The 15,387-nt window shown below is 33.3% G+C and overlaps 2 protein-coding genes across 2 annotated transcripts; one reads left to right on the top strand and one right to left on the bottom strand.

The window, feature by feature from the left end:
• Positions 1-329: 329 nt before the first annotated feature.
• LOC120260822 (60S ribosomal protein L34-like) lies at positions 330-2,489 on the bottom strand. The gene is made up of 4 exons (XM_039268393.1): positions 2,336-2,489; positions 1,676-1,755; positions 692-801; positions 330-605 (listed from the first exon to the last, which is right to left on the bottom strand). The coding sequence occupies exons 1-4, from the start codon at positions 2,412-2,414 to the stop codon at positions 512-514; spliced, it is 363 nt and encodes a 120-aa protein (XP_039124327.1). The 5' UTR covers positions 2,415-2,489; the 3' UTR covers positions 330-511.
• A 4,761-nt stretch (positions 2,490-7,250) lies between these two features.
• On the top strand, positions 7,251-8,410 carry LOC120261834 (myb-related protein 306-like). The gene is made up of 3 exons (XM_039269830.1): positions 7,251-7,427; positions 7,503-7,632; positions 7,731-8,410. Exons 1-3 carry the CDS (start codon positions 7,295-7,297, stop codon positions 8,320-8,322), a joined length of 855 nt encoding a protein of 284 aa, XP_039125764.1. The 5' UTR covers positions 7,251-7,294; the 3' UTR covers positions 8,323-8,410.
• The last annotated feature ends 6,977 nt before the right edge of the window (positions 8,411-15,387 follow it).

Here is a 15,387-nt window from a genome sequence, read left to right as displayed (position 1 = left end):
AAGATATGACAAAGAATGCATACAATGAGGCGAAGAAGCCAAGATTCAGATTTCATGCCACAGATAAGGAACTGATGGGTTTTGAATCAAGACTGAAAGTGGAAACAAAAACCACTTTCCATAGAGCTCATCAGCCAACCAGATATCTATAAATTTGATACTTAGGATCTTCCGAGCAAGCTGCTGCTGGTCAGGAAGACAGCATCTTTCCGTAACTGTTATAAGTCAGGAAGTTCACCCCATTTGCCAAATAGGTGAACTTTTGAACAGTAAGTTTGAATAGAAATTCCGTTTTGCACTTACCTAATTGAATTTCTAATCATAAAACATGTTTTGAAAGATCATTCTTGTTGATTGAAGCAGGAATTAAAACCAATGTATGTCACAGAAATACAACAAGTTCGATAGAAGTACAGCAACCACTTGGTACAATTTTCATCATCATCATCATCATAGAATTTAAGCAAAATTCTTCACAGTAAACAACAACTGAGAAACTTTTACCGGTAATCTAGCTCTTTGATGACAGTTTCTCTTTGGCCTTCTGAATCTTGAGAACTTTCTTTACAATCTTTTGCTCTTCGACCAGAAAGGCTCGGATAATCCTGTGAAAACAAGACTGAGCATGAATAAAAATATAACAAACTAACCAACAGAACAGTTAACATACTAGAATAGAGAGATTAATAACCTTTCCCTCACTGCACTTCCAGACAACACCCCACCATACGCACGATTCACAGTTCTCCGGTTCCTGGATAATCTTGACCTCCTATACTCAACAGGTCTAAGGTGAGGAATCTGCAAAAACAAAACAGAAAAATAAACATGAAATGGTTCTCAATTTTCTAAAAGAAGAGTTGGATTGACAATGTAAGATACAATCCAAATTCAGTAACCCAAATCATGAAATAAAAAGTGTTTGACTCTTGTCCCTTGGGAGCTTGACTATTAACCTAGGAACAATGTATGTTATTCCAGGATAAGTTAATATAAAAATGGGGTGGTATTTACTTATTATAGCCAGGATAAGAGACAACCTTAATGAATGGTGGAGGTAACTAATGCTGATTTATCTAATGCGGACAGATAACTTCAGTTCCATTACTGGTAGTCAAGATTTATGCAGCTGCCAGTGAGTCACACAACAAAACTCAAGAAAAAAAGTCCCAACTGAGGCAATTATAGAATTAGTTGCCAAATAAGTCCAAAATAAAAAAAGAAAAAACAGTTGAATGCAATAATTGTGCACCTCTGACGAGAAGTATACAAATGACACAGAGCACAACGAGTATGAAAAAACAAAGGAAAAAAAAAAGGTGACAACGGTAGAAAGTTGAAAATAAAACCCAAGAACAAATGGAACATACAGATATGAATAGGATATAACAAATTCAAAGGAATACAAGGCATAAAATACATCTCCATCAAATGAAAAATTAAGGTAATAGAAACCATATACAACTGATAAGAATATGTGATTTGAAAATGGTAACAGAATAGATACACAGACGCAAGCAAAACATAACACTTTCCAGGAACAACAGAAAAACAGTGACAAGCTTATGGCATTCAATACTTCAAGCAGGTTAAAAACTTAAAAACAACATTATAACCTCAATACAATCATACAAACAATGAAGAAAAAAAATTAAGGGAAAACAAGGCTACATACTCCTTGAATTCTCTTTCCAGTTACTGGGCACTTTGGCCCACTCGCCCTCTTCTTGGCGTATTGGTAAACAAGCTTCCCACCTGCATTTTTATACTAAATCATTCAATAAACCAAAAAAGGCACTTAACAAATAACATCACATCCAAATTTAGATATCAACCTACTGAAAAGTTAAAAACATAAACACTACAAACTAAAAATAAAAAACAGAACAGATGAGAATGAGAAAAGAGTAACAGATGTAGATCAAAATTCAAATGCAATGGATCAGTTATATCAGGTAAAATTCAATAAGATAAACCATAAGATTCCCATAAGATCATAAACCCCTTAACAGATATCCACCTGCACAACATCCCATGCCATAACATTAAAAAAAAAAACATGATTTTGAATTAAGAAATAAAAGAAAAACCTAGAAAACAATAAAATCTAACAATTAAAAAAAAAATCTGAAACCTCAAAATCCAAACAACCCAAGAATCAAACAGAAATTAAAAACAGGATTTTGAATTAACAAATGACGAAAAAACACACTATAAAACAGCACGGTCTAATAAAATCAATACAAAACCTTAAATAACCAAACAAGACAGTGATCCAACGAAGACTTAAATAAGAAAAAGAATGGAAACAAATCAAAGGTGGGATCTTTTTCACCTGGGGTTTTGACAACCCTAGTTTGGTTGGATTTGGTGGCATAACTATGCCGTTTCCTGTAGGTAAGACGCTGAACCATCGCTCCCTTCTTCCTGTTCCTCTGCCAATTCCGGGAACAAGAAGTGCAAGGCTGAAAAACCTCAAAGAGGAAAAGAGTGAGGTGTCAACATGATAAAGATAACCTAGATCCAACGGTTGCTATGCATCCAATCCAATGGTTCGTATGGGATAACACTAATAGGAAATCCTCTAGATTAATTTTATTTATTTAATTTATTTATTTATTTACATTCACTGATTCATTTGTATATTGAGATCCATGTTATTGAGGTTTGTTGTATGTTTTTTTAATTAGCCTTTAGTTTATTACTATTAAAAGCCTAATTTTTGGATGATTGATATTAGTTTGATTTAAATTACCAACTTTAGAAGTAATGAGTTTGACTATCTACTACTTTAAAACGTGTGGTATAATTAAAAATATCCATTTGCATTTTTAATATGTGATTTATCTTTATTTATAAAAAAATTATTGATAAATAAAAATTATCTACATTTGTTGGGAGCAATTTATCTATTTATAGAGTTATCAATCATTGTCTTCGAGGAACATTAGTTGTGATGAAAATTTAATGATTTTTTTAATAATCAAATATTATAATTCCTTCACCATATGAGATTCTAATATGCATTTATATATGTGAGAAAATATAAATGAAAGGTACTTGGGCGTATGTGTAGATTTTTTTTTCCCGGCATCCTCTATGAATTTACACTTTTTTTATTATAGAGTTGGTTCTTTTTAGGAGCCCATCTGAATAGAATTTTTATATATATATATATATATATAAATGACAAGTGGGATATATATATATATATATTAGAGACATATGTATATCATAAATCGATTATCCAATTTTAGTACATTCCTCATTAATCTATTAAGTTTGAGAATGAAACCCAATATGTAGTAGATTTATATCACTAATTTATCTAGTAGATTTTGAACCTCGAAAACTTGTAAACGTCCTCACATTTGCTTTTGACAATAAAACTAATATTTAATAAAAATAATTGATTTCATTATATTTAAATGAGCAAGGAAATATTAATCATCAATTAATATTAAAAATTTGTTAGTAATTAATAAAGTATCACTAATTAATTAGGGGGAAAATTGAAAACAAACTTTTTAAAGACAACAATAAAACTCAACCATTTAAAATATTATCATTTTCTAATGTCCATCTAAAATAAAAAAAAAAAATTATAGAAGAAGTGGACGAACCATATTAAAACAAGAAAAAAATTACTAAAGTTACATGAAAGATATAGATGACAAACATAATCTACTGCTAGTGGAGGTACAAATTACAAAGAGGAAAAGAACAAAACATACAATCCATGTCAGGCTGTTTAGAATCACTTGCACCTTTCGAACAGGATCCAATTCTGAATTTTTCTTCATAATATTGATTGAATATATCGATTTCTGCCTTATTCTCATTGAGAGTTGTAGCCACCAAAAGTAAAAACACATTATTAATTTTGATTATTAACAAAATTGGAAGAAGAGTTTTAAAATAAACACATAGTTATGCTCAAACCAAATATTTAAAATAATTACTTCAATAGAAAAACTCTTCTGTCTTATTAAGTGGATTTTAAAGGTCATGTCTCCCACCTCCTATAAATTACTTAATATGAAGCATTGCCCGAGTTAATTACTTCAATAGAAAAACTCTTATGTCTTATTAAGTGGATTTTAGAGGTCATGTCTTCCACCTCCTATAGATTACTTAATATGAAGCAATATTGGCTGAGTTAAAAATAAGCCGAAAGTAAAAATCATTTATGCTCATTAAGAAAAAGGATAAGATGATCATTTATTTCAATCGCTATAAAACCAAGCACTCATATAGTGGAAGGAAATATATCACATTATTTGATAAGAAGATTATCATTGCATGACAAAACATAAAAAATACTTTTTCCTAATATATTTAAAACATAACAAGGTTTTTTTAAATAAGGTAAACCACATGAGTTTATTTATAAAAAAAATCTTAAATATTTTTTACTTAATCTCAATATGCTTCTTATTTCCTATTTAAATAAGATTTAAAATAATAAATTTGTTATTTATCCATTTTATTTAAAAAATAAAAAAAAAAGTTAAAAATGCATGCCTTGACTCCATCTGCCCATGGTATTGTTGTTCAAAAGAAAGGGACTTCACGCTGCCTCGCTATGGAGTCTTTCTTCACATGTTGTATTGTTACCACTGGAAACCCACAGTAAAATTAAAAGCAAAAGGTATTTTAATGAGCTAGCATTTAATGGCCGCTGCTGAAACAGTCAAAGGTTGCTGCACGGAGATCACATGAATAATATTAAACACTGCATAGAAACAACAGCGCAAATCAGGTATATCTACATAGATATGCATTAAGGAAATACATGAGGAAATGCTCACACTTACAATCTTACAGCGAGGAGATGCAACTAGTTTTCTACAACCACATGTGTCCTTTATCATCCAGACATAAAGAGTGGGGATCATCTTTTCATTACATGTTCTTTTATCATACTCATTCAGGATCATTTTGCTTGGCTTTTAAGTATTATATATATATATATATATATTGCGAACGTTAGTATCCTTAGACTTGTAGGGAGTTTGAGGGTGGGTCTTTTTTCCGAAGATTAGAAATTTCTCGGGCCTCTTAGCTAGAGCCATAATCTGAATTATTTAGATACTAAGAAATAACTGTAATTTTAATTTTAAGTCACATATGTTTTTATCCAATTAAATTGAGAATCAATCGCATGTTTTCTTTTGGATTTTTTAGCTCTTGCTGGAAAAAAATAAAAATAAAAATTAGAGGTTTGATTGCACAAGCTGGAAGATTCGATTGCTGCTGTTAGACGCTGTATCCAGTTCTCTGCATCCCCTTCTCGCTTGGAATTGGATCCCGACGGGCCAATCGATTTCTCCGGCTAGTTGCTCTGTAGTGTTCCGTGTTCGTCTGTCTTTAGGCGGAGTCCCTCTCCCTCGGGCTTCGTCTGCTTGTTTTTCCGCTTTTTGTATCCACCTACCTGTAGTTTTCTTCTTTGTTATTGCATGCTGGTCGGTTCAGTATCAATTTTTAATGCATTTGTCCACATCATAAAAAAAAATAAAAATAAAATAAAATTAGAGGTTCTTTGCACTGTGATGAGGAGAAGCAAGCATTCAGTTTATAAGTTTCCCTACGGAAGAAAAGCACAACCCAATCAACGAAGGCTTTGTCTTGACTACCAGCTACTTAATTCTCTAGAAAGCTTTTGTTGATGCCATAGGAGAAGATCTTTTTTTACACACAGGACTCTTTGTTTATCACTTTATTGGTGATAGCTCCTCCTAATCTTAATGGGTTATGTACTTGTTGTTCAGCTTCTTTATATGCTTTTTCCTTATTTATTGGTGTACTGTTCTTAGCCGCGTCATTCCACTTTTTTACTATTTTTTCAAGTCTTAATAAAAATTAAGCGGTTTATCCATAAAAAAAAAATACATGAGGAAAACCATGCGTCATCACTGACGTAAACTGTATCAATATAAATATGCACTGTTGCTATGATAACCAACAGTGAAGAGATGAAGAGTTTCCATAAATTACAATTTCATAGAACAAGGAGATCATACGAGACTTGAAGTAAGATGACTTGTTTTTTCACTCGCCAAACATTCCACTATCTTGGAAATTGGATTTTCAGAAAGAGATGATGGTGTGAGCCAGTTGTTTTTTTTAAGTAGGCCTTGTTGAGATCCAAATCAATGTATTTAACTAGGCATGCTTGTCAATAAAAATATAATACAAATGGGTGAGAAAAAAAAAAAAAATCAATAGTTTTTTAAAAGAAAAATGTGTGTTGTTCTTGGGTCAGGCTTAAAAAGATATTGTTTCCGAAAGCTTCAATTCTAAATAGGAAGTATGCGTATATGTGTGAATTTGCAAGAGATTGAATTCCAACAACAGGTTTACCTAATTAAGTTTTATTTATTTATTTATTTTTGACAATAAGTGATAAACACATCTATTATAAAATTTGTCAAAAAACTAAAAAATATAAAAATATCTAATTATCGATCTCTTAATTAAAAATTATTAATTTAATTTGGTGTCATATAAAATAATAAATGTTCAACACATGTATGTCTAGAAGATTTATAGAAATCATATTGAATTAATAAATCTCTCTTGTACACAACTATAGAGAGAAAAAATATAACTCGTCCAACAAAAGACCCATCAAACCCATTTAATAATTTAATAAATAATACTTAGATTTAAAAATAGTAATAATACTACTATAGTACTGTTACATTTTATGAACTACTCTATTAAATGGTGGTTGTTACCGATAAAAGTTTTATGTACTTGTCAAAGTAGGATAATTTTTTTGAATAACCGATATAAGTAAGAATGGCTAATTCTTATAAAGCATTTTATCTCGAATTCCACTTATAAACAGTCTTTATTGTCCCAATAACCAAGATTAATGCAAATAAACATACTTCCACTAATTTAATCAATATTGGGAAGTCTGAGAGGCCCTCAGTAAAAGTAAACACTGCTAATAATAATAATAATAATAAATAAATAAATAAATAACTCGATGCATTGAATGGACGCGGTTTTGTGAGCCAGTGAGAGAGATTTTCACTTCACTTCACTTCACTTCACTGCATCTCAATACAGAAGTTGACTTTTGATGTGAAAGTAAATGCACCTTATGCACCCATGCTGTCCTTTGACTCTTCTTGCCTCCGTTGCTTTCCTGCATTGAAGTCAATGAATCTCCTCCTAGTTCTATCTATAAATCAGAGAAAAACCATTGTCTTAGACCATTGTCCTTCTCTATCCTAATCCTTGCAAAGAAACAAATTAAGCAGTGGAAAAGAAGAGAAGAGGAATGGGAAGGCCACCTTGCTGTGATAAACTTGGAGTGAAGAAAGGCCCATGGACACCGGAAGAAGATATCACCTTAGTGTCCTACATACAAGAACATGGCCCTGGCAATTGGAGGACTATCCCTGCAAACACTGGTGAGTTTCCTCTCTTGATTTAGAGTTTATAGGTTTCCATATTCACGCATTCTTTATTTTTTTTTTTGGTTTTAGGATTAAAGAGATGCAGCAAGAGTTGCAGACTTAGATGGACTAATTATTTAAGGCCTGGAATCAAGCGTGGCAACTTCACTGATCAAGAGGAGAAGCTCATAATCCATCTCCAAGCTCTTTTAGGCAATAGGTGAATCTCTCAAACTATAAATTTATATATACTTGCATAGTTTAATTGTAAAGTTAGCTAATATATAGTTCTATTTCTGTTTGTTTGATTGAATGCAGATGGGCAGCCATTGCTGCTTACCTTCCAGAGAGAACAGACAATGATATCAAGAACTATTGGAACACTCATCTAAGAAAGAAGCTCAGCAAGACACATGAGTTATCAAGCAATAAATCCAACTCTAAAGGTCAATGGGAAAGGAGGCTTCAAACTGATATCAATATGGCAAAGCAAGCACTCATTGATGCCTTATCATTAGAGAAATCTCCAACAAGTGATGATCACACTCATGAATTGAAGAACTCCAGTGGTTACTGCTCAGCAACGTATGCAGCAAGTGCTGAGAATATTTCCAAGTTACTTGAAGGATGGATGAGGAACACAAAGAAGCACTCAGAGAGCAACACAAGTGAAGCTTGCTCAGTATCTAGTACAACCAAACCATTACCTGAGACATTGTTTGGGTTGGATTCAGAGACACCAGAAGCATCAGAGACAAGTCTTTTGCATGGTGAAAGCAAAGCAAGTATGGAGGCTTCAACTTCTTTCTCCATGCTTGAAACTTGGCTCTTTGATGAAAGTGTTGAGCAAAAACAAGATGATCTTCTTGATGTATCACTAGTAGACACTTGTCAATTGTTTTCTTGCTAGCTATTTGATGCTCTGCTTCTATATTTTTTATTTACTAAGTAATTAATCACCAAAATTAAGGTGATCGATTATGTTTGTTCACAAATGAAACTGATATTTTGAAGATTATATATGGAGGTGTTCTTTTATTAATGCATGGCTTGCTCGTTCGTGCATTCAATACTGATCAGTGATCAACAACTCAAGATGATATATACAATCTGAAATTATAGAACCCTCTACCAGGAAGAAACTCCATTATCAAAGCTTCCTCAACGCAGCTAATTAATGACAAATATAATAGCAGAGATCGATCTGGGAGAACAACAGTAGAACCCATCTTTCTCAGGTGTCCTATCAATTCAAATCTAAATCTTAAGTTTTTTTCTTCATCTATATCATAAGTTTATTGGATGAGAGACCCACGATGCAAACCCTTTTTTTCTTTTCTGCGCGTGAGTGGTGTGTGTAAAAAGCTTGGTAAATTTAAGTTACCGTGTTCTGTTTCTGTTTAATAAGTTGCTCATAGTTTATTTACTTTTTAACAAGAGAAAAAAAAAATGTTTATTGATGAGGAGGTTTCATGAGAGTTTCTTAGGTTTCTAGAAGATGTACCACCACATGAGATTTCTTTGTCTATGCTGCTGTAAAATAGTACAGCGTGACTGTTGAATGAAGAAGATGAAGAGCTATAGAAGGAAGAAACCTACTGCACTTATCTGTATCTTGGAAATATCCAGACAAATCTTAAATGCACCCACCACATGCATGTTAACTATTATTATTTTTTATTTTTCTCTCTGACCATATATAATTATTTTGATCACATTTAACTTTCTCAATCATGGACTTCTTCCAACATCCAAGTCCATTAATTACCGTTCTTTAATGACAAAGGACTTTGAGCACTAGGGTGTAATGGCCTGCCATATATCATATATATGCATGTTAATTAACTAAGAAACATGAAGATGGACTTTCGGAGAGGGAGCCCATGCCATGCATGCATCTCTTTATCATGGAAAACAACTTCTAGTCATAGAGAAGTGTATATATATATATATAAACACGGGAAGAACTATAAATTGAATCCATGCATGGACTTTCGGAGAGGGAGCCCATGCCATGCATGCATCTCTTTTTCATGGAAAACAACTTCCAGTCATGGAGAAGTGTATATATATATATATATATATAAACACGGGAAGAACTATAAATTGAATCCATGCATGCATGCATGGGCTATGTATATATGGCTTCATATGCATGAGTGGTGCACTGATGCACCATTACTACTCTTGCAGACAGTGGCATGTGCATGTCCATGAAGGAAGGCTAGAGACGGAACATGCATGTAATTAAACACACACATCTGTAGGGGTTTGAATCTTCTTAATATTAGGTGAGTTATTTCAGACCAACCTATATTGTGATCCAATTAGTCATTCTAGAAAAGTATCATACTAGAGAGTACATTGCCCAAAACCCAAGATGAGCTGAAGGAATGCACATGAAAGGTAGATATTGGTGCTGAAATATTTTACTGTTTGAAATATAAATATCAAGGTCATTCAACACAAGCTCTCGTACACTTTTATGATCATTTAAACAAGAAACGAGTACAAAATAGTTTTATGATCATTTAAACAAGAAACGAAAGCACAAAGTGTTCTCCACATGGAGTTGGGGTTGTATCTGGACTCTACGTTCACCCAGTCACCACCCCAACTCTTGTTAGATTAACTTATTCGTTTTTTTATTTTTTAAGTCAGTTCAACAAAATTATTTTATATAAAAATTATGACTTCTTAAAGCCTAAATATTGCTATATTGTACACGAATTATTTGATTTATAATTAAGTTATTATGTGAAAAAAAATTACATAACTCTTATTTAAGACGTGCCTTTAGAAGAAAAAGGACACAGGGAATTCATGTGTTTGTGGGGATTTTGTCCATGTTATAAAATAAATAAATAATAATAATAATAATAGAAGACATAAAAGGCTTCAATGGTTCAATGGTGCTAGTTGTATCAGATTCTTTTCTTAAAACAAGTTGAGTTTATTTAAAAAAAAAATTACTAACCCAAAATATACATATCATAGTAGCTTCTAATTAATTGTGATTTTTTTTAAATAAATGTGGGTAAACCACAGATTTATTGAAAAAAGAACGACAGTACAAAACAGAGAACACCTCTCACCAGAAGTGAGGAGATACAAAAAATAACAGAAGAAAAAGGACAAGCGAAAAGAAATATCTAAGTAGGCGGAAGACACCGTCTGGCATCTCAGGCCTGCCTAGATAAACAAAAGGAGCACCTACTCCTGAGCAACATTGGGGTCAGAGTCGCCAGCTGGATTTGAGACTCTAGCTCTAAGGAAGTTGAGTGAGCGCTTAATTTTCTGAGAAGTTTACTGAGTGATTATCGATGTCTCATTATCACCGTCTGAAAACTAAGAAAGAAGCATATTAGTGGTTGTAAAAATAATGTCTGTAATGCTAGAAGCATTCAAGTGAAAAATACTGAGTATTTCGCTCAATCCGAGATATTCCACAAGATTGCTCTGAGACGAGGTCCCCAGAGGATCTCGATGTTGAGAGGTAAGAGATAGTAACCAAGTGGTCCAAAGTAAAGGGATTGACTGTGGAGAAGAATTTGAATCTAAGACATGAGAGAAAAGTGCCCAGATACGTTTAGAGAATTCACAGTCGAGAAAAAGGTGGTTTAGATTCTTAGAAGCATTGTGATAGAAGACACAGGTATTTGAGGAATTTTGAATATTGTACCCTTTTTTGAAAAGATTTGTAAGAGTGAGGATTTTGTCCTCCCCAGCTAGAGGTGGGCACAGGTCGTCCGCCAAACCCGGCCCGGCCCGGAACCGGCCGGCCGGTCACTCGACCTGGTGAGGTGGCTAACAACCTGAATCGCGCCTGCCTTGGGCTTGCCTCAACCTGCGGGTCCGGCTTAGAACCGGTTGCCACTCCGCCCCGATCTACTGGCCCAACACATTTTTGAATTTTTTTGAATTTTTTTCCTCCCCGAATTTTTTAATTTTTTAAATTTTTTTAATCAAGTGGGCCAACCCGGCCCAGAGGGTTCTACACCCAGCCGGGCCGGGTCCGGGTCGGTGGGCCGGTGAACCGCAATCCGTCGGGTCGGGCCTGCCGGGCCAACTAACCGGCCTGTGCCCACCTCTATCCCTAGCTAGCCAACAAAAAAGGGTAATTTTGGTAGGGTATCGAATTTTCCAGAAATAAGAATAATGCAACTGCGCATTCCACCATCGATAAGAAATTTGTAAAATAATTGTGATTATTTTTAAAAAAATTTTCTTTCATTAAAGATTGTTTTAAAACTACACATAGATATAGATGATCAAAACCAAGAAGTCCTTGGAGGTGAAATAAGTAATAACCACTACTTAGCACAATATTAATGGTTTTCACTTTTGACAGTGAATGAGTATAACAATGTAGAGTATTGTTTACTAGGATGACAAATATTATATACTAGCTAGGTTTCAATATGAGCCTTTTTGAAAATGAATTATATTCTTCATTCTCTTAGAATTACATGTCAGAGAAATTTACTATCGTGAGATTATAGTCTTTAATATATTATCTTGATACACATAAATATTTTTCATTAACTCTCACGTTAATCTATTCCATATGATAAATTTCTAAAACTCATTAAATTACCATGTGTATAATGCACCTCTATTCATTTGTTCTTTTGAAACCTTTGTAAATGAGGGACCGTTTATCTCCTATTTATAAATAAAAAAATAAATAAGGGTCCTCGGAGGCAAATCAGAGGTGCAAACATGGATGAAAGGGATGGTTGGAGTGTCTAAGCCGACATGTTGCCTCAATGCGTCATGTGGCCATTAGTATCTCCATTAATTAATTAAGACAATAGTCTTTAAGACTTGGTCCTCTTTTATCTACACTCTTTTCAACCTTGTTGTGTAGTCTTAATCAGTCATATTATTACTTTATCGGATGATAAGTATCCAATCGTTTTGATATCATTCTCTCTTTTATTATTGGAAGAGAAAATCATTAAACATATGTATTTAATTAATTGGTGTTTGATTAGTTGGTGTGGTTGGTGCAGTTCGATAAAATATTGGGGCACAGTGGAGATAGAGTCACAGAGAGATTGATATAATTAACAATATATTACTCATATATTCTGCTAAATATCTAATTCTACAATAGTTTAAAAAATGTGTATGTGAACCTTTTGTTTGTTTTTTTTTTGAATTAAATGTGGATAAACCACAGATTTATTGAACTAAAAACGAAGGTACAAGGATAAAGCCATCGCTCATCAGAGGTGAGGAGGAGCAGAAAAACAAGTAAAAAAATAGTGCAAGCAGAGAAAAAAGCTAAATAAACGGAAGAATATTATTGGAAAATTAATGATACAGAGTAATATTATTGGAAAATTAATGTTCGTTTGATACGGAAGAATATCAATGATGTTTTAAACAGTGCAAGCAGAGAAAATTAATGATACGGAAGAATATCAATGATGTTTTATTGATTAATTAATTAATTAATTAATTCGTTTGATAAAAATAAATAAATCCCAATGTATCAAAAGGCATATAAAATTAATAAAAATATATTTTAATACAATAATAAAAATATAATTGATACGGAGTAATATTATTGGAAAATTAATGTTCCATCGTGACATTATTATTATTATTATTATTATTATTATTATTATTATTATTAATGTTCATCTTTTAAGTTATTACTCAGATTCCAGGAGTAAGAAGAATTACCATGTTGGCTTGTATATTAAATAGAAATATTTTTTAAATACTCTGTAATTAATCATGATAATTTTTACGTGCAATATATATATTTTTTTGAATAAAATGAATAAACCACAAATTTATTAAAAAGGAGCAAACTAGAAGCAACAAAGTACAAATGAAAATATAACAAACACTAGAGCAAAGCAGAAGTCTGCTATCCTCACCAGAGATACGAATAACAGAAAACAAGGAAAGTGAAAAGGAAGATAAAAGAGGAGCAATCTGATATTATCCATGGCAATATATAGTCAATAATAAATATCAACCTATTCGCATTTATTAAAATAATATTATCCATGGCAAAAAAAAAATGTTAAATAATAATAACAACCAACAACAACTTGATATGAGCCCAGTCCATAAGTTTTTTTTATGTTTTTTTTTTATTATCCATGTGTTTGGCTGGGTATGAAATTGAAATTAAATATGATGAATAAAAATGGGTAAATATTACTATTAGTCACCAAATTATACCCAATTATCAGTTTAGATACCATATTTTGATTTGTATCAAAATGGTTCCCCAATCTTCATTTCGTTTCAAAAAGATGCTGCTCAAAGGTTTCCGGTGAGTTTATTCTGACGTGGACACCGGAAATCCAACGTGGTTGCCGGATTTCCACATCACCTGCCCAGTGGCATGTGCCACGTGGATCATAATGCCACATATGCATTACTAAAGCCATGTCAGCCCCTTTCTTCTTCTTCTTCTTCTTCTTCTTCTTCTTCTTCTTCATCTCTCAAATCTGAGAATCTTGATAATCCAAATCTTTCTTCTTACTCCTTTTCATCTCTCACGTTCAAGAATCATGAAAATCCAGAGCAAGTCTTCTTCTTCTTCCTTTTCATCTCTCAAATCTGAGAATCTTGATAATCCAAATCCTTCTTCTTTCTCCTTTTCATCTCTCACATTCAAGAATCATGAGAATCCAAAGCAAGTCCATGGAAACACTAAGGAGAGGAGAGTGCTGAACTGTGAGTGATCTATCTCTCAAAAACAGGAGCGTACTGGAAGGAAAGAAACCACATTGAACTATCAGGGAAGTTAGATAGGGAGGAAGAAAGCCCTATGGCTCTGGACTGGGAGATTAGGATCCTTGAGAAGAAAGCCCCAACATATTATGTATATCTTTACAGATTCGTTTCTACAGGTTTGTTTTTTGTGCTTTTAAATTTAAGTAATTACCAAGGTTTATATAAAGATATTAATATAAATTTTAATGTCTCTTTAACAACTTCACAACACTTTCAATGAAAGAGAAATGTCACACAAACAACTTCAATAATTGTGCTCAAGGGATACCAACTACATTGAAGTAATTTTACAAAAAAAAATAGACACAGTAAGCAAAAGTAAATGCAAAAACAATGTGAATGATGTTCAGCCATCTTCATAACTTTGATTTGTGACGATGTGCTCGTAATTCCCACTGAAGCAAAGCAAGCTTTGAATACATATATCTGAAACCTAATAAAAGACCAAGCTTTGAATACAAACTTCAGATCGGTTGCTTTTATACCCGGGATCACACCCTCATAGAGCACTTGGAGTTCAGCACGTTCTGGATTCTTGGGATTCTTGAATGTAAGAGATGAAGAAGGAGAAAGAAGATGAAGATGAAGAACAAGGGGGTTGAAGTGGCTTTAGTAATGCACATGTGGCATTATGATCCACGTGGCACATGCCACTGGGCAGGTGATGTGGAAATCCGGCAACCACGTTGGATTGCCGGCATCCACATCAGAATAAACTCACCGGAAACCTTTGGGCAGCATCTTTTTGAAATGAAATGAAGATTGGGAGACCATGTTGATACAAATCAAAATGTGGTACTCAAACTGATAATCGGGTATAATTTGGTGACCAACAGTAATATTTACCCGAATAAAAATGTTGTTGTTGTTATTATTATTATTGTCACACCCACCCCTTCTACCGAGGTAAATGTGGCACCCATCAGTTAAAATTCCCTTTTAACTGGAAACTGACACCCTGGTTTAAACAAAATCAGACCTACAAATTATAATTTACAACTTTACATCATCTACAGATTCAAATACATAAATACCATAAATACAATAACTCAAATTTGCGGGTACAACCGCTACAAGATCACGACACCCAAAAAAAATAGAAAGAAAGATATGAGACCCACTGCAATCTTGGACTCAACCTGACTAGCTTTATACTCAATCAGGCAATCTAGGGTCCTGCTCCTGCAGCTACAGCACATTCAGTTGGTCG

This window comes from Dioscorea cayenensis, chromosome 5 (assembly GCF_009730915.1).
Source record: "Dioscorea cayenensis subsp. rotundata cultivar TDr96_F1 chromosome 5, TDr96_F1_v2_PseudoChromosome.rev07_lg8_w22 25.fasta, whole genome shotgun sequence".
NCBI lineage: Eukaryota > Viridiplantae > Streptophyta > Magnoliopsida > Dioscoreales > Dioscoreaceae > Dioscorea > Dioscorea cayenensis.
Note: the sequence above shows the minus strand (reverse complement) of the source record. Positions and strands in the feature narration are given on the sequence as shown.

Excerpts from the sequence above, each read along its gene's own strand:
- LOC120260822 (XM_039268393.1), bottom strand. The coding sequence starts at position 2,414 with ATGGTTCAGCGTCTTACCTACAGGAAACGGCATAGTTATGCCACCAAA. Across the intron at positions 1,756-2,335 it reads TAGGGTTGTCAAAACCCCAG|GTGGGAAGCTTGTTTACCAA; the intron begins GTGAAAAAGATC and ends ATAAAAATGCAG. Across the intron at positions 606-691 it reads GGAAGTGCAGTGAGGGAAAG|GATTATCCGAGCCTTTCTGG; the intron begins GTTATTAATCTC and ends TTGTTTTCACAG.
- LOC120261834 (XM_039269830.1), top strand. The coding sequence starts at position 7,295 with ATGGGAAGGCCACCTTGCTGTGATAAACTTGGAGTGAAGAAAGGCCCA. Across the intron at positions 7,428-7,502 it reads GACTATCCCTGCAAACACTG|GATTAAAGAGATGCAGCAAG; the intron begins GTGAGTTTCCTC and ends TTTTGGTTTTAG. Across the intron at positions 7,633-7,730 it reads CAAGCTCTTTTAGGCAATAG|ATGGGCAGCCATTGCTGCTT; the intron begins GTGAATCTCTCA and ends GATTGAATGCAG.